The sequence below is a fragment of the Mustela putorius genome, unplaced genomic scaffold (genome assembly GCF_011764305.1).
Source record: "Mustela putorius furo isolate JIRA1106 unplaced genomic scaffold, ASM1176430v1.1 tig00003858_pilon_pilon_pilon, whole genome shotgun sequence".
Taxonomy (NCBI): Eukaryota; Metazoa; Chordata; class Mammalia; order Carnivora; family Mustelidae; genus Mustela; species Mustela putorius.
Genome location: NW_025422010.1, coordinates 44,599,448 through 44,624,218, shown reverse-complemented (window position 1 = coordinate 44,624,218; position 24,771 = coordinate 44,599,448). Strand labels below are relative to the sequence as shown.

At 40.5% G+C, this 24,771-nt stretch overlaps 1 protein-coding gene across 3 annotated transcripts in view; it reads right to left on the bottom strand.

Moving 5' to 3' along the window:
* The window catches only part of DCC (DCC netrin 1 receptor), a 1,143,668-nt gene extending 1,119,160 nt beyond the window's left edge, over window positions 1-24,508 (bottom strand). For 2 of the 3 annotated variants that reach the window (XM_045065634.1, XM_045065636.1), the window contains exon 1: window positions 23,699-24,507. In XM_045065634.1, the coding sequence (XP_044921569.1) occupies window positions 23,699-23,789 (91 nt within the window). In that variant the 5' untranslated portion in view covers window positions 23,790-24,507. Of the gene's footprint in view, window positions 1-23,698 lie in introns of all 3 variants that reach the window. The other variant, XM_045065635.1, reaches the window with a different exon arrangement.
* Between the last annotated feature and the right edge of the window lie 263 nt (window positions 24,509-24,771).

The following is a 24,771-nucleotide window of genomic DNA, read 5'->3' as shown; positions in this document are numbered from 1 at the left end:
TTATATGCAATATATTAATTGTGTATTTATATATTAATTATTAATAAATAAATAATACATAAGTGAAATATTTATCTTTAAAAAAGATAAATATATCTCTCTACATTGAACACAATCACTTTGGTAAATATATATTATAATTATTAATATATAAATAATAAATAAGCAAAATATTTATCTTTAAAAAAGATAAATATATCTCTCTACATTGAACACAATCACTTTGGTAAATAAGATAGAAACAAAAATTTAAAACATCATTAATAAATCATAAAACCAATCATCACGTATTTTGTAACTTATTCTACAAAGACCCCTCAGGGTCACAAGGGCGATTAATGTTCTCTCCAAAGAACAGAAGCAATGAAGCATGCATGATATTTAAAAATAGCAATTTAAAAATAGCAATAGAACCGAGCCTTAGCCTTCCAGCTGGTCTCACCTACTCTAAGAGCTGAAGTTACCACTGACATTTATGGGACAGGGATTCAGGAAACAACAACTTGCTCAGGGGTCACCATTTCAAAAAGAGAGAACACAGGAGGGGTCTGGGGTTGTTGTAGGTCAGCAGATGGGGGATCCATATCAACCAATCTAGCTGGCAGACTAGAGAATTCAAAGGTGACCCAGGACCCCGTGAGGGTGCATTTAGCCTTCCATTGTCATTGGGGGAAAGCCAATGTTGGTATCTCCAAAGTGAGACTTTGGGGAGCTGATTTGCAAGGGCAGTGGCTAATCAGAATGGATGAGGCAGGGCATATGAGAGGCCATGGAAAATAAATATCTTTCAGTCGATGAATAAATATTTTAGTATTTTAGCAATCTGAACATCTATACTGGTACCTGCAGGCTGAATACCAACAATGGGTTTAAATAATTTGCTTAATCTCCCCCATAGAACCTGATTCTTTTGCTTCTGCCCTGTGTCCTTTTTAGAAAACTATCCATCTCCTGGTTCTAGAACTTCCTGGGAATCGCATCTTCACCTGACAAATATCCCCAATGATACAGAGTCTTCTTAGTCAAAGTCAAAGACTTCACAGTCTGAAGTGGGCAAAGGCAAGAATCTTTCAAGGAAAGAAAATGTGCTGTGTTCTTCATTGGCTGTGCAATATAAGAGAAAGGAGAATGAGGAGTTTTGAAGGGTGTCCTTGTGAACCTCATTGCCACTTTCATGTTCTCATTTCAAAATATAAGAGTCCCACAAATAGAAACAGAACCAATTGATTGCACAATTTTGTTAATTGGTCTGAGCTGAAACTGGTCTGAATACAGACCTCATGATGAGCTCTGAGTCTCCTATTAGACTGTACACCAGCAAAGTAAATCCTTAGAAAGGCATCTATAAAGCAGCCTAAGTAAGTTTTTTGTCTTTTTTTGTTTGTTTTGTTTTGTTTTGATTTTTTTTAATGTAGAAGCCTAAAAGAACAAAGAGTTTTGCTTGATCCTGTTCCTATTCTCCATCCTGCCCATACCAAAGAGCATAAGGGAAGATTCCAATTTCCTTCTTCAGCATTTGATAACATTACAGCATTCCATTTTCCTTTTAGATTCTTCTGATAGGCTTAGTTTGAAGGGTTAACACACACCCAAAACAGAAACTCAATTATAGGTTTTAGATGCTAAGAGAAAACAATAAAAACTATGAGCTAAATATAAAAACCATTATGGAATTCAAATGTTTTTTCCCTAGCCTCCCCTTAGTAACTTATGAAATCTCACTTATTGTAAATTGAACCATTCCTAACATTGCCCATAATTTTGTTTTCAACCAGATAAGCAACCAGTGCTCAAAATTAGAGTATATAGAGAGATGCGCTATGGGAGATCTTGGTATAACTTCACGGAAGGAATTGACCGCTTATCAAAGCCAATGACATCCCAGCTCCCAGTAGGAAACATAACCATCAAATGATCTGTGGGAAGCAGAAATGACTGGATAATGTAACTAACATATAACTAAAAACCATTTTTTGCCCATTCGTAGGAATGGCCAGGCTTCTACAGAGAGGGTTGCCATCTTTGAAGAAATAACTCAGAGACTGGGTCTAACAGTTCCAGCTTTTGAGATGCTGCTTGACCTTTCCATCCTAAACAGATTAGCTTCAGCTAGGAGAAGGCTTTCAAAATCAAAATGCCATTCACAGCCAGGGGCATGTTTCTACATTCACTCAAGAGTTTAATTACATTGTTCCTGGAAAGAAAGCAATGATATCATAAAATAGTTGAACCACACATATCAAGCTTAGAGAAATTCAAAGACTAAAACTTTTCGAAGGTGGTCAAGTCCATGAAAAATTCCCCCAAATGCATTATTTATAGAAAACTCAGCTTTGATTCATTAAAAAGAAAATCCAGGGCCTTCTAGTTTTTACTCTTTGATATTCATCATCTTTACAGGTCAAGCCAGTGGAATGACAGAAGGTGAGATATGATTTCCCCTCCTCCCCAATATTTCTGCAACAAACCAGAGATAAAATTTCATCAATCTGATGTTTCCCATTGACTTCACTAGAAAAGAAACCTCAAGACTGGGGTGCCTGGGTGGCTCAGTGGGTTAAAGCCTCTGCCTTCGGCTCAGGTCATGATCCCGGAGTGCTTGGATCGAGCCCCACATCGGGCTCTCTGCTCCGCGGGGAGCCTGCTTCCTCCTCTCTCTCTCTGCTTGCCTCTCTGCCTACTTGTGATCTTGTCAAATAAATAAATAAAATTTAAAAAAAACAAAAACCAAAAAACAAAAAACCTCAAGACTGCTTGAAAAGTAGAGACCCAAGTTTCAACTCAAAACCACATTTCTCAAGCATTGGATGATACATCAATCAAATTTAATGCATTTATAAGGTCCCTAGCTATACTGCTCATCATCTAATCCATTTAAATGCTGGCCTAGCAATGGTAACTTAGTGAACCGAAATGAAATAGTGACTTGGAAAAGGAAAATATGTTGAAGTTCAATTTAATGAAGATTTCCTTTTAACTTTTATCAACTTATTTCTCATCACTAATTCACCTCTGATAATATTTAGATTTGATGTTGTCAGTTTAATTCTGATTGGCCTCTTGGACAATACTTTCCAACAAGATAAAGTCAAGGTGCAAAAAAGGGCAAATGATTCTCATGCATTAAGAGAAGAAATCTGTGACACTAGAAAATTTGTTTGATAAAAAATCAAAGAGAAATAACGACTTAATGGCACATGATCATGAGTGGAAAGAAAGAGAAAATTAGCAATGCCTTTGTTTTCCTGCCTCTAGAGAGGAGACAGAATCTTTGACCTAATGCACTATTTTCCTATGAAGTTATCATAGCAGAAAAAGCCACCGTACATTTATTTCTACCTACGTTCCAAGGGAAGCGCGTCAACCATTTCTTTGGTGTTTTCTGCACTATTACAGCATCACTACTATAATCAAGCACTAACTGGGGGATAGGAAGAAAGGAAAAATATTCCTGGTGTTTTCTTTCACACAGCTAGTGATTTCATTATGATGAGTCTCTATATGCATGAGCAAAAGGACATCAAGCTGTACATGAAAGCTGTACATGTACTAGAAAAAAAATCATTGGAGTAAGAAGCATAATTCTTCATTGGGAGAAGGGGGGTGGGGTTATGGACATTGGGGAGGGTATGTGCTTTGGTGAGTGCTGTGAAGTGTGTAAACCTGGTGATGCACAGACCCGTACCCCTGGGGATAAAAATATATGTTTATAAAAAATAAAAATTTTAAAAAAAAAGAAGCATAATTCTTCAAACCGCTGTAGCCGTAACTGCCTTGGGACTTCAGACTAAAGGTGAGGGATATGTGGAGTGGCCTCATGAAGAGGACGGATGCCCTGAGACAGTTGTTCTGATCTTGACAGTGTTTGATGAGCACCACAGGCAGTCCCCATGGAGCACATTTGGATGTTACATGAAGGAGACGTGGTGACACTGGCTGTTTCTCTAACAACACTGCTAATTTGTAAGCAACCCCAAGCACTTAGAACATGACAGAGGTTTGAGTAGGCAGCATACTAGCACTACCATGGTGCTTCTCAAACTTTGACTTGCACACCATCACAAAGACATCTTGTAAAAATGCTTGGTGCCCAGGCCACGGTTCGAGAGGCAAGCTGTTAGAGAACAGTTGGCCATTTCTGAGAACTGGGAGCTCATCTATTTCCTTCCAAATGGAAAGAAGATGACAGCCATGTCTGGTACTTGATTCTCTCTTGAAGCTGTCTTGTGGAGACCATTTTCATCCTGAGCGTGTCCTCTCGATGACAAAGCAAATGTTTGAGTTTTTTGTTTTGTTTTGTTGTTTTAAGATTTATCTGTCTACTAACATGGTTAAGAAAAACAACAAGAACAGAGCTCAATATTTTAAAGTGATGCAAAAAGAAACATTTCTTCCTCTAATTCTCATAGTATTTATACGACAGGTAGAAAAAGAGCTATAAAGGACTGAGCACAACCACTGACCAGTGGTTTTCCCCAGGGAGGGGCAGAGTTATGGGGAAGTTCCCCTCTCTAACATTGCCATAATATTTAAATTGTCACAATAAGCAGATATATCTTTTTCACCAGAAATTATAATAAAAATAATGATAAAAACATACATAAAGCTTTAAGAGGGCCAGGTTTTCATCTCCACGTGGCTGTCCACTCTATCATCCCGGAAACACCACCTTATGCCACTGTGACCTTATGGAAGCCAAGTTATGTACTTCAACATTTGTAACAAATAGGACAGAACCCATCAGTTTTGAACTTTAAAGTTTTAGAAATAGTTTGTTTTCACAGTGCATTTTGCAAATGAATCCGCTTACCCATATCTAATCATGAGTAAAAACAATGCATTCTTACCAGCAATCCCAAATTAGTACTTTCCTTTCTAGCAGTTGCAAAATAATAAAATGGTTCAGGAACTGAACATTTGTATCCAATTTCACTTTTGGCTTAGTTAAGCAAAATCATCATCCCCAAATAAAGGCTTTCAATGTTTTCCAAACAAGTTTCCTTGCTGACACGGCTCTTTTCATAAAATCATACAATGGTCCCTGATTTAAAAAAAAAAAAAAATGATGCACCATCTCTTTAACAGAAAATTGGGTTATTGATTAATTGATTATACGCTGCTCACAAATGCCAACTTAAGCACAAGTAAGGAGATGCTATTGAATGTTCATAACTCAAAGGCTGCAAGACCACGCTCCATGGTTGCATTATTACCGTCTCCTGGTTTAATGAAGACATAGCACAGCACTTTGTTGGCCTAATTTATACGATATATCAAAACTATGTGAAATTCCCTTACACGACAATGGGAGAGAAATCACAACACATATGTGACTTTCAGAGCTTAGCCTGGTTGTTAAGGTAGGGCATTAGCATTCCAAAGCTGTAGTCTGAATGTTAGTCTTTTATAAGGTGGCAGTGAATTTCTTTTCAGAGGAAATTAAAGTGCATGAAGCTGTCTTATAACTTGTTAGTGAAAACTGTGACATTTGAAAACGATTAACAGAAAATTGAGTTTTTATTTAGATACTCAATAATCTAGGAGTGTCTAAATAATAAATGGCTCATAGGAAAATGCTGCCCATTTGGAGAGGAAAGGTGAATATTATAAAATAACAGCAATATAAAAATAATAGCAAGTGCTATTTATCTAGGAATTACAGTATGGATTTGAGAACATGTATTTTGAAGCAGGTTTTGAATCACAGGTCTGAAATTGACTAGCATGGAGCCATTGAAAAATTAGCCAACTTCTTGGTGTCTCACTTTTGTCACTTATAACAGGACATAATAGTAGTTCCTCATTGTTTTACGATGAGGAGTACAAAACTCAATATTAGGAACACACAGCAGTTAGGACTGAGTGTGGCCACACATGATAGAAACCTCATTACAGTGGTTCAAAGCCAAACAAAGGTTTAATTTCTCACAATCACAAAAAGCCTGGAGAAGAACTATCCCACAATGGCACTGCTGTTCAAGGAAGTCAACATGGAACTCAAGGTTCTTCTCATTTCCTTCTTCTCATTCTTAGTTTGCCCAAGCTAAGGCACAGAGAGGTAGAGTGTCTTGTTCTAGTTCTCCCACTCGGAAAGATCTAAACTCAAGTCTACTGCCTCAAAACCATACCCTGAGCTCAAACACTGGCTCAGTAAGTAGAGAATTACCATGATTAATGTTTAAAGAGAATATACAGCAAAGTACAGTGGTTTTCAAACTTAAATGCATATAAGAATCACCTAGAAGGCATGCCAAAATTCCTATTTCCTAGTCCCTCCTGGGCTGCCCAGGGACTCTGATTCAGGTGGTGAGGGGGATCCTGAACATTTGCATTTTTTAAAATATTTTATTTATTTATTTGAGAGAGAGACAGTGAGAGAGAGCATCAGTGAGGAGAAGGTCAGAGGGAGAAGCAGACTCCCCGTGGAGCTGGGAGCCCAATGTGGGACTCAATCCCAGTATTCCAGGATCATGACCTGAGCTGAAGGCACTCGCTTAACCAACTGAGCCACCCAGGCACCCCTGAACACTTGCATTTTAAGACACAGACCTGTGAGCAGATGCAACCGCACCCTGAGAAAGATGTAGAGATATTAAGGGTTATACAGACATCACTCTAATTCTCAGATAACCATACAAGAGTGACATTATTTTAAAAGGAAGAGATGGGTTTGGTGGGATTAAATACTCTGCTTAGCATCTCATTAATAAGATGTTCATTTAATATTTAATAAAAATTTTTAGAATGGTTTCAGATTTACAGAAAACTTGTGCAGATAGTCTAAAAAATTCCCATTTACCTCACACCAAGTTTCCCCATTAATAAAATACTGATATGACAGTTGTTAAAATTAATGAATCAATACCGACATATTATTATTAGCTGAATTCATACTTTATTTAGATGTCTTGAGTTTCTACCTAAAGTCATTTTTCTGTTCCAGGATCTGACGCAGGATAGAATATTACATTTCATCATCACATCTCCTTAGGCTTCTCCTGGCACTGACAGTTTCTCAGACCATCCTTCTTTTTTGTGACCTCAATAGTTTTGAAGAATAATGGTTAGGTATGTTTTAAAATGCTCCTCCACTAGGATTTGTCTGCTGTTTTTCTCATGACCAGACTAGGGCTATGGGTTTGGGGGGAAAAAAAAAATCACAGAGATGAAGTGCCCTTCTCATCCCATACCAGCGGTACCTGTTATTAACATGATTTATCATTATTGATGATGATCCTGACCATCTGGCCAACATAGTGTTTGTCAGGCTTCTCTTCTCTCAAGCTACTGGCTTCTCCTCCTTGCACGCATACTGTACTTTTTGGAAGAAGTCGCTATTCACAGCCCCTGTGGAAGAGTGGGGGTTATTCTCCACTTCCTGAGGGTGAATTATCTATATAAAATTTTTGGAATTCTTCAGCATAGATTTGTCTACGTTCTCCCATTTATCTATTCAATCATTTATTTGTAGCAGTATGGACTCATGGGAGTTTACTTTGTATTTGGGCTAATAATCCAGAATTACTTGATTTATCGTGTTTCTCACATTGTTTCAACATTGGCCATTGACAGCTTTCAGTTGTTTCCCATGTCCCTTCGACTTTTTTCATCATTGTAGGTTTTGCATTTCTTTTAAAGAACTTCCTTACTTTCTGGCACTATCAGATGCCTCAGACTTTTCTCATATATTTCCAGTCTAAGTCCTAGAATCAACCATTTCTCCAAGTGACTCTTGTTCCTTTTATTGGAGAATGCTATTGAAAGGTAAGATTTTGATGCTGGATGTCTTTTTTTTTTTTTTTAAAGTACATGCACTTTTGAGGAACAAAAACATGGGATGCCTTGCTTTTTTGTTTTTCTCTTGCTTTTGGAAGGTGTCAGATATGTACTAGTGAGTAACAGATTCAGTAAGGACACTTGGGTTTTTCTTACAGAACCTGTAACTTCTGTGTGATCTGAAACAAATCACGGATCACAAGTCTTCAAATCTCACTTACAAAACATGTGTGAGTATTTCGCCTACATTTTAGAGGTAGTGAAAGATGAATTTAGACAATGGGTAGGAAAGCCACTAGAAAATGTAAGTGTCAGATGTAAAATACCATCAGCAATTATCAATTATCATAACCTTGTATGACTAAGCATTTTGGTAGAAAGAACAGAAGAAGAATTCTTTAAGCTAAAAATTCTGAGCTGGGGTACTTGCCCTCTGGCTGTTAAATAAACAGAAAATCTTGTATGGGCTAGCTAACACCCTTTACGTGTCAGTAATAAAAGAGTCTGGCATCCTGAACCAAAGTTTGCTACACATTTTAAAGCTGTGCTGAAAAGAAAAAGATGAAAACACTGACTTATTCTAGGAGTTCCAGAGCCTAAATATGCTTATCAGCCACTAGATCTCAAATTCAAAATGTGGTGTGTGATGGCATCTATCCTTTCCTGACCAATTTATCCTTCTGACCTCCTTAAAATTATTAGATAAAGCCTTGCAGGCAAAACCTCTTCATTCTAAAATTACATTACTTATGTAATTTTACAGCTATATTTCTAATATAGTAATACAACTATATTTCTCAGGTGACCTTGTCACTTTTCTCTCCCTTTTTCTCCTAGGCTATTACAAATCTGTTGGGGAAAAAACTAGTCAAGGAGCCATTGCTGGTGATGAGAACTGGAGCCGATGGCAAAGGGGTGGCTGGCTCCTGGAAGTGAAGTGCTCACCATCCTTCCTCTTTTCTCCTAGAGCCTGAATATGCAAAGAGTAATGTCCATATAGAAATATCCTCTCTTATTCTCTAACCAACTTGCACACCAGGCTCAATCCCACTGCATTCATGAAGTCTTTCTAAAGTATTTCTCTTCCTGTCCTCTATCTACACTCCTCACACATTTGGTTAATCATCTTTTCTTTCATTTTCTTTTCTTTTTTTCCTTTCCTTTTCTTCTTTCCTTTTCATATTTAATCTGCCCAGGTCTTATTTCCCCAAACATTCTCTCTATAAGAAGAGTGGCAGTGTGTCATATGCTACTTACATCTACCGTTAAGAGCCAACAAATGGGTAAACCAAGCCTGATCTCAGTAACGGTCTGTTGAATGAATGCATAAACACAGAAATAGCAAAGTTCACATTGTTCTCAAGAACTACACTAATCCTTCAGGGTAATTTGTTTAAAAAAAAAAAATAACCCACGCAGAACAGAATTGCTGAATCACTGCATTGCACACATGAAACTAATATAACACCATATGTTAACTGCACTGGAATTAAAATTTAAAAAAAAAAAAAACTTAATTTAAAAATAATAAAAAATAAATAAAATTTAAAACCCATATGGCAATGGGTTTCCCAGTTTTAAGGATGAGGACTCTGAAATATGATTGATAAATGTCAAAGAGTTAAATTTGGCAGAGCCAAGGTTCAATACCATGTGTACAGAAATGTCTCAGGGCACTCATTCTTGGATTTAAAATTCGGGGGCTCAGTTAACTTCTCTGGAACCCTGTTTGGTCATCAGTACAATGAGAGGGCCATTTTAAACAAACGCTGAGGTCCTCTCCTGGTTAACTAATGCACTGAAACACACAAAGTGTTGACCTTTTCATTCTGGGTGACTCTCTTATTTCTGTTGTCTTGTCCTGGCTTCCACTGACTTCTACAAAAATAACGTTTTAACTCTTTGACTCATCCTAATCCTCAGGAACAATTCTTTTAGGGAAAACACAGAATCTATCTCTGGGAACATGATGCAGGAAATAATTATTCACCTATTTTATTCTATTCCATTTTCAGACATATGAGTTGACAAATGCCCCAAATGCATTAGTAATGGGGCCTATTAAGAGCAAATTCCATAGACTCATCACATCATACCCCACACACGTCAGCATTTTAATATTTGTAAGATTTCCTTGATTTTAGATTTTTTCACAAGAATCTGTAATGTTGTCAATAAAATGAGTAATATTGTCATGTCAAAAAAAATCAAGCATAAAGAAGGAGAAAGGGAAAAGAATAAATTTCTCGAGTTAAAAGCAGAGTATTCTAGTATTTAACATAGCCTTAGCTAAACTTTCTCTGGCCTATGCACAAGAATAACTTCAGATTCCCTGCAAACCTGAGAATAATCATTATATGGAAACCAATTCATTAATGACTACTTATTGAATGATTAATATGCACCAAGCACAATGAACACAAAGGTTTTAGACATGATTTCACCAATAAATACATCATCCTACTATGTCTAAAAGATACCCTGATAATGAAAATAAGCAGTTTGATAGGTTTCTTGTTTGGTTTTTGTTTTGTGGGGGGCTTTTCATTTGGTTTTTATTTGTTTGTTTGTTGACAAGGTAGTTAGCTGAAAGAAAACAAAACAAACAAACACATGCCTTGAGTTTTAGACATCAACTTTGACTTTAATATAGAGTTAGAAGGTAAGGTCTGGATAAGCCAAATACAATGGGCAAGGGTGCAATTTGTTTCTAAACCTCCAAATGGGCACCCATTTTCTCTGGACTGTTGGAACAGCTCCCCTTAACATGCCTTGTTCCACTCCCCAATTCTTCCTCCTTCTGGCCAACAACATGATGTCTACACTACCACTGCACTGTCGAATGCCCTTCAAAACGTCCCCCAGGCCGATCCCTACTCCAGATACAAAATTCAGGGTGACCCACCATTCCAGTTAACCTGGGTCCATCTTCTTGTTAACACTGAAAGTCCTGTTTCCTGGGAAACCGTTCAGTCCCAGAAGGATGGGAACCCAAATGGCACCCCATAAATGCTGTAGCAACCAGGACCAGGGCCGTGATGTTCTCTCACAGTCCTATTTCTTTCCCCATACCCCACTCTCACTGCCTATGATTTTGTTCACCCTCTCTTCCTTAATACTTTCCTAAAGCCTGATTAAATTATCTCTCCTAACCTATAAGGTAGGAAATGCATTTCTTTTTTCCCCTGAGAGGCTGTGTCACCCCTCTATGAATAGAATTTTACTCTGGTGGGGGGAAGAGAACCAGCAGCCTTACATAACCTTTCACAAAGCCCTACTCATTCTCTACCGGGACCAGAAAAGGGCCTACAGTTCATGAGCTAAGCAGAAACTTCTCTTACCAGGAGGAACACTAGTGATTTTCATTCAGATTGATCTCGTCTGCACAGCTGAGCCCCCACGTTGTCTTCTCTTCTCGTACAGTCTGACTTGGAGCACGCTGGTTAAAGCTCTTCTGTCTGCCAACAGTGCAGGGCAAGAGCTTCAAAACCCTGCACTGAGCTTTCTGCCTGTACAGCTTTCCTCTTCAAAAACCTCAGTTCTGCCCTCTTTCCCCTGTCACAGAAGCCCAGGCAGAGGAGCACTTGGGTCTTTTCATGGCCTGAAGACAGTTCCCAATCACAGGGTGAGGTTCACCATGGGGTCACCGCCCCCTCCTCCGCCATGGTCTCACATGGAGCACGGATGCATTTTTAGCATCAGACTTGAGACACGGAGGAGGGAGTTTGAAGAAGCATCCTGGGTTCCCCCATCCCTTTCAAGTGCCTGCCTTTTTCCCTGGGCCTAAGTATTTTTAAGGAGGAAAGGGGACGGCGGCGGGTGACAAATATGGAATGAAAGCCAGCAGACCCTTTTAAAATGTGCCTTCTTATCTTGAGCATCAATGAAAAAAGAAGGGGAAAGGCAGATGGAACACCTACAGACCATTTTCAAGGGCTTTTCATCTCAAGGAAAATGAAATATGTCATGGCCTTCAAGAAACATATTAGCCACGAAACCAAAAGCCAGAAGACTTTGATGTTGGCATCATTTGCCATTGCAAGACCAGCTCCTGAAGTCAAAGCTCTACAAAGAGGCTTCAAACTATCCCAGTATGGCTGGAGCATTTTTCCCATTCACCAGCTGTTTACAAGGAAATAGAGCAAGGATCCTTTCCTAGTGTCCCAGGGCCCTGTTTCTCAGTCACCAGAAATTCTAATTCAGTAAGTCTGGGTGTGGCGTAAATTTCTGCATTTCCAGAAAGCTTCCAGGAGTTGCAAAGGCTGCCAGTCCCTGGATGGCCCTTTGAAGAGAGAAAGGCCTACAGACACTGGTTCTCAAACCTGGCTGTAATTTGGAATCACCTGGGGAGGATTTAATAGCTACCCCTATGTCAGGCCTCATCTCAGAGAGTCTAAGTTCATTGCTAAGACGGAGGGCTGGGCATTGATACACAGCCAAGCTGAGAGCCCCTCCTCCAGAGAGAAGGCCTTTGGGACAAATTATACCTAGCGCTACACATTCACCAAACAAGTGCTCGCTTCCAAGAGTTCATGCTAAGTGGAGGCTAGAATCAATGCGTCTGTGGGAAATGAAAGTGGTTAATCAGAGAGTGTTAATGGAGGAGGTTAATTTGTATGAGGAATCCACATGAGGTGCGTTATGTGGTGCCGGGTTTGAGCAGTACTGCACTGTGTCAGGTCTAACTCAGCAGAACCTGTTAGCTTCTAACTGCAGCAAACGCAGGGACCATGGCCTCCCAAACCCTGGGCCCTCAACTAAGCATGGGTTGGCTTTCGAAACTGCTATTGGAGTCTTTATTTCTAAGACTTTAAAATCTCTTCAACTGCAATAATAAAATTGAGGAAGGTTCTAGGATGACCTGCCATGCTTAGGAAATTTTTTATTTATAAAGATTATCCCAGCATAAATCTAGCCCATAAGAAGGAAAAAAAAATAGCATTTACGGAATATTTATTGTAGAGATTAGACTAGTTATTTTTTTACCTAAATGTTGAAGTGATTTTATCTCCAGTTTAGAGTTAGAAAAGAGAGACCGGTTTTGTCTCCATTCCACAGTGAGGAAGCCAAGGTGAAGCCCACTAGCTAGAGCTTTCCTCCACGGGCGGCACTACCTCTCATCACACCAAAGACCACACTCAGGACGCTGTGGGGACTTCACCTCGCCGCAGGGGGTGGGGACTGTTGCAAGCTCAGTGACTTCTACCTGAGCTGTAACTTAAAACTAAGAGAATACTCATCCATGTTTTTAAGAAACAGTAATGGAGAGAAAATTTATGTGAACATACCGGGAAAATAATCTGAAAAAAAAAAAAAATCTTAGTTTCAGTTTTTCTGTTTAATTTACTAAGAGGGATCAGGCACCCATTTCAAAGGCAGCCATAGTGAAAAGAAACAACACCAGGACAATCCTACTTGTGTAGGAAAGGTGAAGCTCTGTTTCCCTCTACATGGTGATGGCTTTCCAAGGGGGGAGTAGCCTGTTACACATGCTTGTTAATAATCATTTGCATTTGCTAGTCTTTTATACTCTTCAAAGTTCCTTTCCTTTATCACATTAGGTATGTCCACAAAACCCCCTAAGGTATTTCTAGACACAGAGGATAGGTTCATAAATTCACACCTGATAGATAATATGAAAATCAGGACAAAGATTGCCTATGTAGTTTGCTTAAATTTTTAAATGACCATGCTGAGATTAGAAGAAGGTCTTTGTTGTGGACACATTTCAGTCCATTCAAACAGTAAACTGTGTATGAGAAAGAGGATCCGAAAGTACTCTCCAGCCTCAGCTGAGCCATCATAATGCTTAATTCTTCAGGCCTTGGACACACTGATCTTCTTTGACTTCACTATGCTTCTACCACCACAGGGTCTTTGCGCTCACGTTTTTTTACCAACCCCTCTCAAACATCCCCTCTTTAATTAAGTTAACTCATTTTTCAGGTGTCCATCACAACTCTCTCAGGGACGACTCCTTTAATATACAGTCTAAGTCACACTTCTACAATACATGTTTTTTTTTTTCAATGCCTTTTCTCATTAAAAATTATGGATTAACATATTTATGTGATTATCACTTGCATTCACTAGGCTCAAAACTCCATAAAGCCTTGGCACAGTGCCTGGCACACACTCAACAAATAAGGAAAAAATGGGTCATAGAAGTCTAGGGATGGGTTTATAGCAACAGGTCATCTGATCTACCAGGAATACCTCCAGTATCTTCATTCTTAGCATACTTACAGCTTGGGATAAGTGTGACTGACAACTTTTCACCCTCCCTCCTTTTATTTTTGTTTTGTTTTGGCCAATCAACCTAAAAATACAAGGATGAGTGAATTGGCTCTGTCAGCCCATCTGGGTAATATTAATATATTAATGCTATAATGCATAAATATTGTGGTTGATATTTTTCAGAGTCTGCCCCCACTTTGCTTGTGTTCCTTTTTTTAGTGAGGACTTCATTCTGCCCCATATTCTATTTAGCCATGTCTGTGCCCGTCACCTTCATTTGGTGACAAACCCTTGGAGGGCAGAAACACATTTAAGACTTTCATTTAATTCTCTGAAACTCATAGCAAATGCTCTGTAACTATTATCTTGAATCAACCTCTTGATCTTACTTGATCCTGTGATACCTCAATGATTTTATTAGGCACTGACAGTCCTATATAAAAGATGAGAACACAGATTTGAAGAGAGACAAATGTGTCCCCATGAATGACTATACAATAAGTCAAAGACTCTGCTAAATCTGTAGTTTCTAATATATGACTCGGGACAGCCTCCTTGGAAAAGCACATTAAACTGGGGGCCCTTGATGGCCAGAAAGATATAAACAAACTAGAGGGAGTTCAGGTAAGAAAAGTAAACATGATTAAGCTTCTGGAGGAGTATGGAGAAAGACTAAATAAAGTATTTATAGTCTCATCAAGTGAAGACTAGGAAGGGAAAACAAGAATGATTTGAGGCCAGAATTACCTAACGTGCTTCTGCATAGAAGAGGCAGAATGTCACTGAAAAGGGAAAATAGGAGCCAGAGAGCTGGGTGACAGGAGCAATGGGAAACACATTTAGAACAGGAACTATCAAGGGTGAAATATATAATAAATTTTTTACAGTAAGAACTGATATGCTGCTGAAAAGTTTCCCAAGGGAAACAGTGAACAAACCATCCCTGGAGATGTCTCAAACCGGAGAGAAAAAATAACTAGAAATTGTCCTGCAGGGAACAGCCTCGCCTAGACGTTAGACATGAAAGGGAAGGCTTTGCAGATTTTCTAATTTAAATTCTTCTGGGATCCCATGAGGCTGAGAAAAGATGTGGCAACAATGGATTGAGAACTCTGGGTCCAGAGGGTTTGCTCAGATGTCTCAGCCTTGGTTCATGTCTCTAATGAGTCAAAACAGAGGCAACACACCAGCAAAGCCACTGCTGTAATATCCATTGCTTTATTTCATCCGGGGCCCTTCATTAGTCTTCCCCATGGGAACAGGTGAAACAATTATGAACCCAAACAAAAACTGGGAGGTGTGCAAACATGGGTAATGTTTGAAACCCCCAGTCATATATGTAACAGTGACCCTGGGTCTAGGTATTTTACCGTGCTGGAAACATACCCAAGTTCAAAAGGTCAGACTAAGATTTTTAACCAAGTCTTCATATCTCCCCTTTTACTTATGTGATTCGGTGGTCTTTGGGTTTCATGATATTCAGGGGATTATATATCAGATTAAGCCTCGTACCCCAGCACCCTGCTTCCTTGTAAGTCATATGTTACAAAGACAAAATCATAAGGATAAGGCAGGATACTGACAAGGCAAGATTTGCTACAGATAATTAATAATCTTACAGTGGCTAAGTGTCTGTTTTCCATTTGGAAGGTGTTTAAGGAAAGTCTGCACTAAAATAAGCATGATACAGTATCAGACAACAACCTCCTAAAAGTTAGACTACTGATAACATCTATGCCTAAAAGCAAAAGGTTGCTTAGTAGGAAAAGCAGAATAACTACTGACAATATTGATACCTCCAAAGCAAATGGTTGTTCAGCTGGAGAAACAGAATAATAGAATTATCTGGCTCAAATCATAAATGAGCACTAAATGTATGGGGGAAAAAATGTTCACCTTATTAACAATCAGGGAAATGCAAATTAAAACCACAGTGAGATGCTAATTCACATCCCATGGGGCAAAGGGGACTTCTCTATGCTCTTGGTGAGAGTTTCAATAGATGAAACTTGTCACCGCCTCCAAAGAGTAAAGATGTCCTTTCTATGACTCAACAATTTCACTCCTGTATATGCACTCTAGACAGGATGGCAAATTTAATTTTGGGGACATGCATAAGAATGTTCATAACATCATTGCTGGCTAAAGGAAAATACTTCTCAAAAGTCCATCAATGGTAGATCAAAGTCTGATTAATTAATATCATGGAATATTATAAAGCAAAGAAAGAGTCTGAAATACAGCAATATGCATCATCAACCCTCACATCTATCTCAAATATTTAATGTTTAGTAAAAATGCAAATCAGAGAAGAATGCATACATTTATTTCATAATGGTTAAATACAAGTAAAGCAAAGTAATATTCTAAAGATGCATACATAAGCAGCAAAACTATAATGAAGGCAAAAGGCTAATTAACATAAAATTAAGAAAACCGTTGGTGGTACATGGGTTATTTGTTTCATTATAATTATTATCATGATCGTCAATGGATTATTAATTTTAGCAAGCACTGTATATATAGGGTAGTTCATAAAAAATCATATAGTGTCATAACTAAAAGTTATGCAGTCTGCATCCTCATTTAATAAGGAAAAACATGATTCATGAAGAAAAATGACATCCAAAGTAATAATAAATTTCAGAAATGTTTACAAACCCATTAGATTAAACCAATTAGCTCTTTTCCTCTAGGAAGGACTCTGGTCCTGATTTAGAATCTCTTTTTAGACAGAGCTACAAAAAAAACCTCAGTCCCTTATTTCTTAGAAAATCAAAAGTAGAAAAGAAAAGGACTACTTTGAAGAAGTCTCACAATAGGAAGAAGTTCCAGCTGGACCCAATCAAATAGATAAAATGCATTTTATAAATCAGGAATAAAAGTATGAAGAAAAGAAAAGAAGCAACCCATGGCCACTTGATGGAAAAATAAACAGCCCTGCATGATGTAATATCTTCAGAATTCACTGCTATAATATCAGGTAACATAATAACCGAGCCACGGTGATAACTTGGATTTATTAAAGAAAGATTATATTGTATCCTAACATTCTTAAAACAGCTAAGTGAGTCAATAAAGACCTTGAAAAAATAAGGAAATCTAAAAATGTTCCCATTTAACCACAAATTTCTGTTACTGAGAAAACTGACATGAGTAGATAACATTTATATTAACTGTTTAACTCCTCTGTTCTCTTATAAAATTGTCAAAGATATTGAAGAATATTTTTGATGCTAGAATAATGTTGGAGTCATTAGCCCTGTTAGGTCAAAATGCACGAATGAGTTGGTATTTTCATTAGACCGCATTATAAAGATTAATTCAGTGGACTATTTTTGCCCTAGGTACTCTCAGGAGTAGACTCCTAGCAAAAACCAAGCTTTAAAGGATGAGTGAAGGATGAGGGCAAAATCCCACAAATTGAAACACATACCCCTGAAGCATTATGATGGTGAAGTACCATCGTAAGAATCACAAGGGATATAAAGAAGCCTCCTCCCTGGAAACTGTGAGATGAACGAGTAAGCAAGAAGTCACAGAACTTGGATCTGTGAAATTAAACTAAAGTACATCATGAAAATAAGACATGAGTTATAGGCACTGGACTTAGGGAATTTAGCAAAGAAGAGAAATTTTCCCACCCAAGACATGTCATAATAATAGACTTTAAAAATATGATCAATAAATATGGAATGATTTGTGTGTTTTCTGGTTGAACTTTCCCCCCAAGAAATGAAAGCTGTGAATAATATGGTTGTTCGAAGCTATTTACAAAAAGCAGCATGTACTAGCATTACCATTGGCAAATCAACATCAATAGTGGGAAAAAAAGGAATACTCCACTGTACGCCTTACTACATATTTCTAAACCATACCACCAGACAGAGTTCAGGCATTTCTAAACTACTAAGGAAAACATATTTGCTGAACGGTTGAGTGAAATGGGGCTGCTTTGTTAACCTCGGGCTAAAATTTGTCAAAGAACTTTAAAGCACTATAGTAATTTTGATCATCAATCAGCCGACCTATATTTCTGCGTGTTAGTACGGTGCTAAGCTAGAGAAATATAAGATAAGGAATCAATAACTCCACTGTGGGAGGAAGCAAAAGTGTGGTTCTAAATTGTACTGTAATTTTACCTGAGAGCTGCAATTACAAAGGTGCACAAAAATTTGCATTCTATTTTTTGCTATTAACCACTTGGCATATGTAACACGTAATTTTATCTTGCATATTTTTTTAATTGGTCTATATGGGAAAAAATCCGGATCATTCATCCTGTCTTATCGACAGGTTTAGCATTTGCTTTACTTGAGGTCTTGTTTTGAAGAAAAAATGGGTCATCGCCATGCTACAGATAGTATACTACTACTAAGAGATGCTTTGACCTTTGATAAGTAGTAACTTGGAAGAAAATTAAAGTTATATTACTCCAACCCAATAACCGCTTCCTGAAAACAACAGCATGTCTGGGTTGGCATTGCTTACTAGCCTCTAGTACGCACTCCTGTATCTTCTTAATGTTGATGAGCTCTAGAACTTCAATAATACTAGCTGAGAGGCCACTAGTCAGAGTTTCCTGTCTTAAGAGCACTACTCAGCTGTCTTCAGAGTACAACTCCACTCTCCACTAAAAGAAACACTCATGAAAATTCTAAAAATTCATTTTTAAGACAAATCCCCATGACCGTGCAAAGTATAACACAGCATTTTAAACACAGTGGCTATGCGCCAGGGGCCAGGATTCACGGTGACAAAGCCTTTCCTGGACTGTATCAGGACAGGCAGGACTGATGCCATAGGGTTTAAAGAGGAGAGCTGTGACTCTTCCAGCCTGGCTGGAGAGAAGTCAGCAGGCCACTCGTGACTACAGAGCCATGTGCTGGGCAGCACGTGGGTGCTCCATTCAGTGTGTTTTAGTCAAGGGTGAGATCGAACCCAGTCTATGACTCAAGGTAGAAGTGTTGGGACAATTTGTGAAACTCTTCAATCCTCCTCTGAAGCATCAAAACGAAAAAACGATTCTCCACATTCACATTTTGTGAGCTGTCAATGTACACAGTGTGTACCACTCCACTTTAGGGATCACAGTATTTCTCCAGAACCCAGTGACTTTTCATTTTCAGTTAATTTATCAAGTAATCCTCAGTGGGTATTATTCTCCTTACATAGGCAAACTAAGACTTCCTGAGATTTGGGTATACAGCTCATCTAAGAGATTATCATCTGAGGTAGATTAATTCACTAAAAATGTATCATTCAGGGGCGCCTGGGTGGCTCAGTGCGTTAAAGCCTCTGCCTTCAGCTCAGGTCATGATCCTGGGGTCCTGGGATCGAGTCCCACATCCAGCTCTCTGCTCAGCAGGGAGCCTGCTTCCTCCTCTCTCTCTCTCTCTCTCTCTCTCTCTCTCTCTGCCTGCCTCTCTGTCTACTTGTGATCTCTGTCTGTCAAATGAATAAATAAAATCTTTTTTTTAAAAAAATGTATCATTCTATCTCGTGTTGTGTAGGAAACACCAAAACAGAGCAATATGTTCCTAACTTGACGCAAGTTCCTGAGAGCGATACAGGTCATACCCAAAGAAAGTGGGAGGATCTATAGCCAGGCAAGAAGAGCTCACACACTAGTGAAATCATGACAGTTTCCAGAAGTGTCTTTATGTAACTGGCACTATGTGAATTCAGCCCAATGTCACACATTTGGAAAGGGGGCATGTGGAGGTGGAAATCCCCTTTTTTTGTATGATTCTGATTGTGTTTTCATTGAAGAGAAAGCCAAAAACAACTATTCTCATTTCTATTAGAGTTATCCTGTCTGGTAGGAGCTGGAGGAGGAAGATTTACATGCAAAGTTTAGGGTGGCAAAAAATTCTCCAAAGAATATTTCCTTCAAAATATAATCTTAGGGCCCCAAATATAATCTCTTCCATGGAAAGAGAGATACTGTGTGGAAACTTCAGCACTGCCTGTAAACACGTGGCATTACCTAAAGATGAACAAGTAGTCTGGGCTGAGAAGTCAAGATTTAAGTCAGGGCTGGTTTCCAAAGGAGGGAGATGGTACTAGAGGACCCCACTGTGTGCAGCAGAAAACCTTCCCGGAACAAATCACATGCATTTGAAGAATCTTAGATGACTGGATGTAGGAAAGTAGAGATTCAAGCCAGAGAGGGAAAAAACATTTCCTCTCAGAAAAGATTGCTTTTGAGGAGAGAGTGCTGGGATTCCTCTAGTGGTGCCAACCCTTCGGTCTCCAGAAAAAAAATAAAAATATCCTGTTTCTACCCACAAGTTACCTCCTCATATCGCTTAGTCAAGTTTCCCATTTCTGAGAAAACCATTCTACAGCCTGCAAATACCCTGTCCTCCAAAAGAAACTTTGAGCAGGGCTGCATTCAGGAATTTAGATAGGATTAAAGTTCTTCCTCTTCAATGCAAACAATAAGTTTGCTGAGAGGTTAACTTGCCAGAGAATAAATGTAAGTCATACACACTGAGAAGTTATAAATCTCTCCCCAGAAAAAAATGCCTATCAGCAGCTCAAGCCAGCCCAGCTTTTAAGAGCATTAAAGCAAATGCACTGAGTCTAATATATTCACATATAACACATGTGGTGGCTGTTCCACATGCTTCATAACTCAGAGGATAACTGCTGCTGTGTGGGAAATGGATGCTGTGACAGGTCGCTGGCGAGTCATACTGCCACCCTCACAGAGGAGTGGACACCCAGGCTGCCCAGGCACCCACAGAGACTGCCAAGCTCCACTCAACGCAAAAATCCAGAAGGGGACGTCTGATCTGCTACCGTTGGGGGATTATAAGGGGTACTTCCTATATAGAGAATTCCTTAATGGACGTGTATATCTGCTATTGCATTCATTAACATCTCACATTTAAAATTTTCATCTCGTTGGAGATCTCGAGACTCTACTTAGTACTTTTGCTTGTGGCTCAAGTCAAATATATAAGGAGATGGCATCTAGAAAAGCCAACTGAAAAGCTGCCATCTAGTCTTACCCCAACACTATTCTAAGATGCCCTTTGTTAGGTCACAATGATTTCATAAAAATCTACAGCAGCTTCAGAATTTATCTAGGAAGTGAGAAAATATCCAGTGCTATTGTGCTAGTCTCCATAATCCTTTGTTACCAATCAACAAAGTCTTTGAAACATCCTGCTGAATGGGAAATTCACTCCCGGTAAACTAGGCATTTGGCCTTTTTAAGGGCACCTCCTACTGGTCCTTTCATAGCGTGAACCATGCTTTCTTCAGCATTAATTCCCTTCCACGTTCCTGAAGAGGCGAAATTGCTGCTAAAACAGGAGAACAGATTAATGAGCAAAGACCAGACTGATGAGAATTAGCAATATCTCAAAACTGCATCATCTACTTTCCCAGGGCCTCTGCAAAAATGCGTCACAATTCATTTGCAATTAACAAGCAATAGATTCAGAAGTATAGAAAAGCGTGACAATTTAGACCCACAAGCCTATCCACAGGCATATCTCTTTGTATATGCATATGTTTGTCTGCTTCTTCAAGCATAGACTTGTCTGTGGAAAGGAGGTTGAAATTAAAATAAAGCAGTAATACTGTATGGCCCCAGATCTCTAAATAAGAAAAATAAAGGGGAAGGGAATATTTAATTTAGATATAAGTAAAACATATATAAATCCCTATTCATTTATCCCACCGCTGGCCAAAGTCACTTGGGTAACAGTATTAGGATATTTCAGTGTAATTGACAAAACGTCATTGTCCATTTTTGCGCACCTTTGTCTAATGCAAGATTTTCAGCCAAGGTACTTCGGGCCCAGCCTAGTAGACTTTCCACGCATTGAAGGATGCCCCCAGTCAACGTCCCCTCTCCCTTCCATGGGGGTGTCCCAAAAACTGCCTGAAAGAGCGCAACTCTGTCTTCTGTGGAGAAGGGTCCTCCTCGAAGCAGCCTCTAGCATCGAGTGAGGAGGGAATTTAAAAAAAAAGACACCTATTCATTACTGAGAGGATACCCCCCCACCCCCACCTTCAGAGGGAGTAATTGCCGAGGACAAAGCTCCGAGAGAGAGAGAGAGAGAGAGAGAGACCGACCGACGGGGAGGAGGAGGAGGAGGGGACCGGCCAAGAGGGAGGGAGGGAGGGAGCGGGAGCGCAGGCTGCTTGTCGCGCAGATGCGGCTGTGAGCACGCGCGTGTACACACACACACACACACACACACACACACCCCTCTCACTAGCTCGATCAGTCTGGCGCGCGCGCACGCACAAACACACACACACCCCTCACTCTCTCGCTCAGCTCGCTCTGTCAGGCCAAAGGAAGGTGAGGAGTCCGGTTGGTGTGGATGCGCAGATTCCGGCGGTGCCAGGATTTGGGGAGCCTTCCGCTGGCCCCGTGCTCGACTGAGTCCCTAGCCACGGGGAGAGGCGCCTTCTCCACGGGGTTCGCAACCCTGGACCCTGCAGCACTTAGCCGGAACAAGAAAGCTGGGGCTGCGGGCTCCGGGGCGGCAGGGCGCTTTGCAGTGATTCACATTCCATTCCCTGTTAATTTCTAAGGCGTGGGTTGAGGACTCTTAACCGATGCTCGGCCCCTGCCAGAGGCTCCCTCCTCTCCTTTCGGATAAAGAAAAGGGAAAAGGTAGTTTCCTAAGGGATTTGAATGCTCAGTCGGCTGCTCCCCTCTCCTTCCTTGCCAGGTCCGCCCCCTGTATCCCAGTGCCTACCTACACTTGTGGTGAGGCCCAGCAAAATGAATGGATGTTATAGTAAGTCATTTTGCATTTTTTTTCCTTCTTTTGCCCGTGAAAACCCCCAGCTCTGTATTAGGAGACTGCAGCAGCCCTGAGCATCCCTTAGATCCCATTCTCCTGCTATAACCCAATCCAATCCCAGTTTTGACATTTTTAATTAGAAACTGCGCTCGCCAAATGTCAGGGCCAGGGGGCTGGATCCCCGGAATAGCAATTATTTGGAGTTTGGAAGTATCCTGGAGATATATGGAGACTTATCTTGCTAACTGCATAAAATACAATAAAATATAATAAAAATAAAACATGCCTCTTTCCTCCTGGCAACTCTCTGCTTCTTTGGGCACCACCATCCTCTCGCCCAAAGTACCCAACCACATTAGCTGTCCCTTTCTTGGTTCTCAATCATCAGGGCTAAAAATCCAAACCTGAGACGCACATAAGCACATACAAATGACTCAGTGCCACTACTTACATTCTGCACAGACTTCCCCAAAGCACCCCATGAATGACCTCCCTACTCGGTCCTGTTGCCCCAATTCCCCTTCTCAGTAGGTTTCCAAGGCTTTAAGGATCCAACCCAATTCCTTACAACGACATCCCCATCACCTGCCTCCTCCCTGCCCCAAGTCAGTGAGCTCTCCAAACCAACTCAAGTATTTGCAAAATGAAAGATGCAAGCACCGGATTTAAAAGAGCAAAGAGGCGCCCCTCTCCCCAATTGCCAACATCCTCCACCCTGGCGGGGGGGGGGGGGGGGGGAAGTCTTCCAGTCTTTTATCATCAGCGAGGAGAGGGGGAGCAGAGCTAGCACAGATCATCTTGCTTTTTCTTCCGATACCCCAATGGTAATACTCCCCAGATGAAATTAGAAGGAAAGGGGGGTAACTATGGGGATGGGTGAGAGGCGGATAAAGGAAAGAAGCTCTTACCGGTGACTTGAAGATGTGCGCTAAGCAGGGTAGCTCCGAAGAGTACAAAAGCCAGCTTGGGTACCCAAACACATCCAAGACTATTCTCCATATTTCAGCCAACACCTTCGGGGCCGGAGGTCCTGGGCAGCGGCGGCACTCACACACATGCACTCACACACGCATGCACACATGCACACACACGCGCCGAGCCCCTTTGGCTTCCTCCTCCTCCTCCTCGTCCTCTTCCTCCACCTCTTTCTCCACCTCCCCTGCGCTTCTTGTGCCTCTCTCCTCGTCCACTGACAGAATCAGCAGCCAAAGGAGGCAGCAAAAAGTTCCATTCGGTCCAAGAGATGCCGAGCTCCGGGGAAAACCTTAGAAAACTAACTCAAGGAGACAGAGGGAGTGCGAAGAGGGAAGACAGCTCTCCGCGGGGCTCCGGAGTCATCAATAAAGAGAATATCCAGAAGGGACCAAGAGGAGACAGAAAGCAATCCTGTGGTGGGGCTGTGCATTAAAAGGTTGAGGCTGGTTCCCCGTCCGCGGCTGGGTAAAGTTGAAAAAGCGAAATCCGCATGAGAGCTGGGGATGCTGTTGGTTTTTCTTCCAAGAGCCAAAGGGACCGAGGAAGGAGAGGCAGGGGTCTGCGGGGTGGAGCGCTCTCACTTGTTACTGGGGTGTCTGCCAGCGGTGTGCGAGCTGGGAGTTGGAGCTGTACTATCCATTGATCCAGAGAAGTGGAGAGCTGGAAGGGAAAATGCGGAGACCGGAGGGAAACGAACTGGATCAGGCGAAGATTCCACGGGAAGGGGGTGGGGGCAGAGAGATGACGGCGGAGGGAAAAAAGAGCGGTCGGAGGAGGCTTTCAGCAGCTGCCTGAGCCCGGTCTACATATCAATGAGCAGGGATGCCCTCTGTGGGCAAAGCGTGGGAAGTCACTTTTGTCAATGGAGCCAGGGAAAGTTCTGAGCGTCTGGGGTTTTTCAGCTACCCCTTTTGACATTCAACCTTTGGGAAATTATTGTTATTTGACCATAAAGCCAAGGCAAGTGTTTAAACTGCGTCAGATGGCCAGGGCATTTACTTCTTTC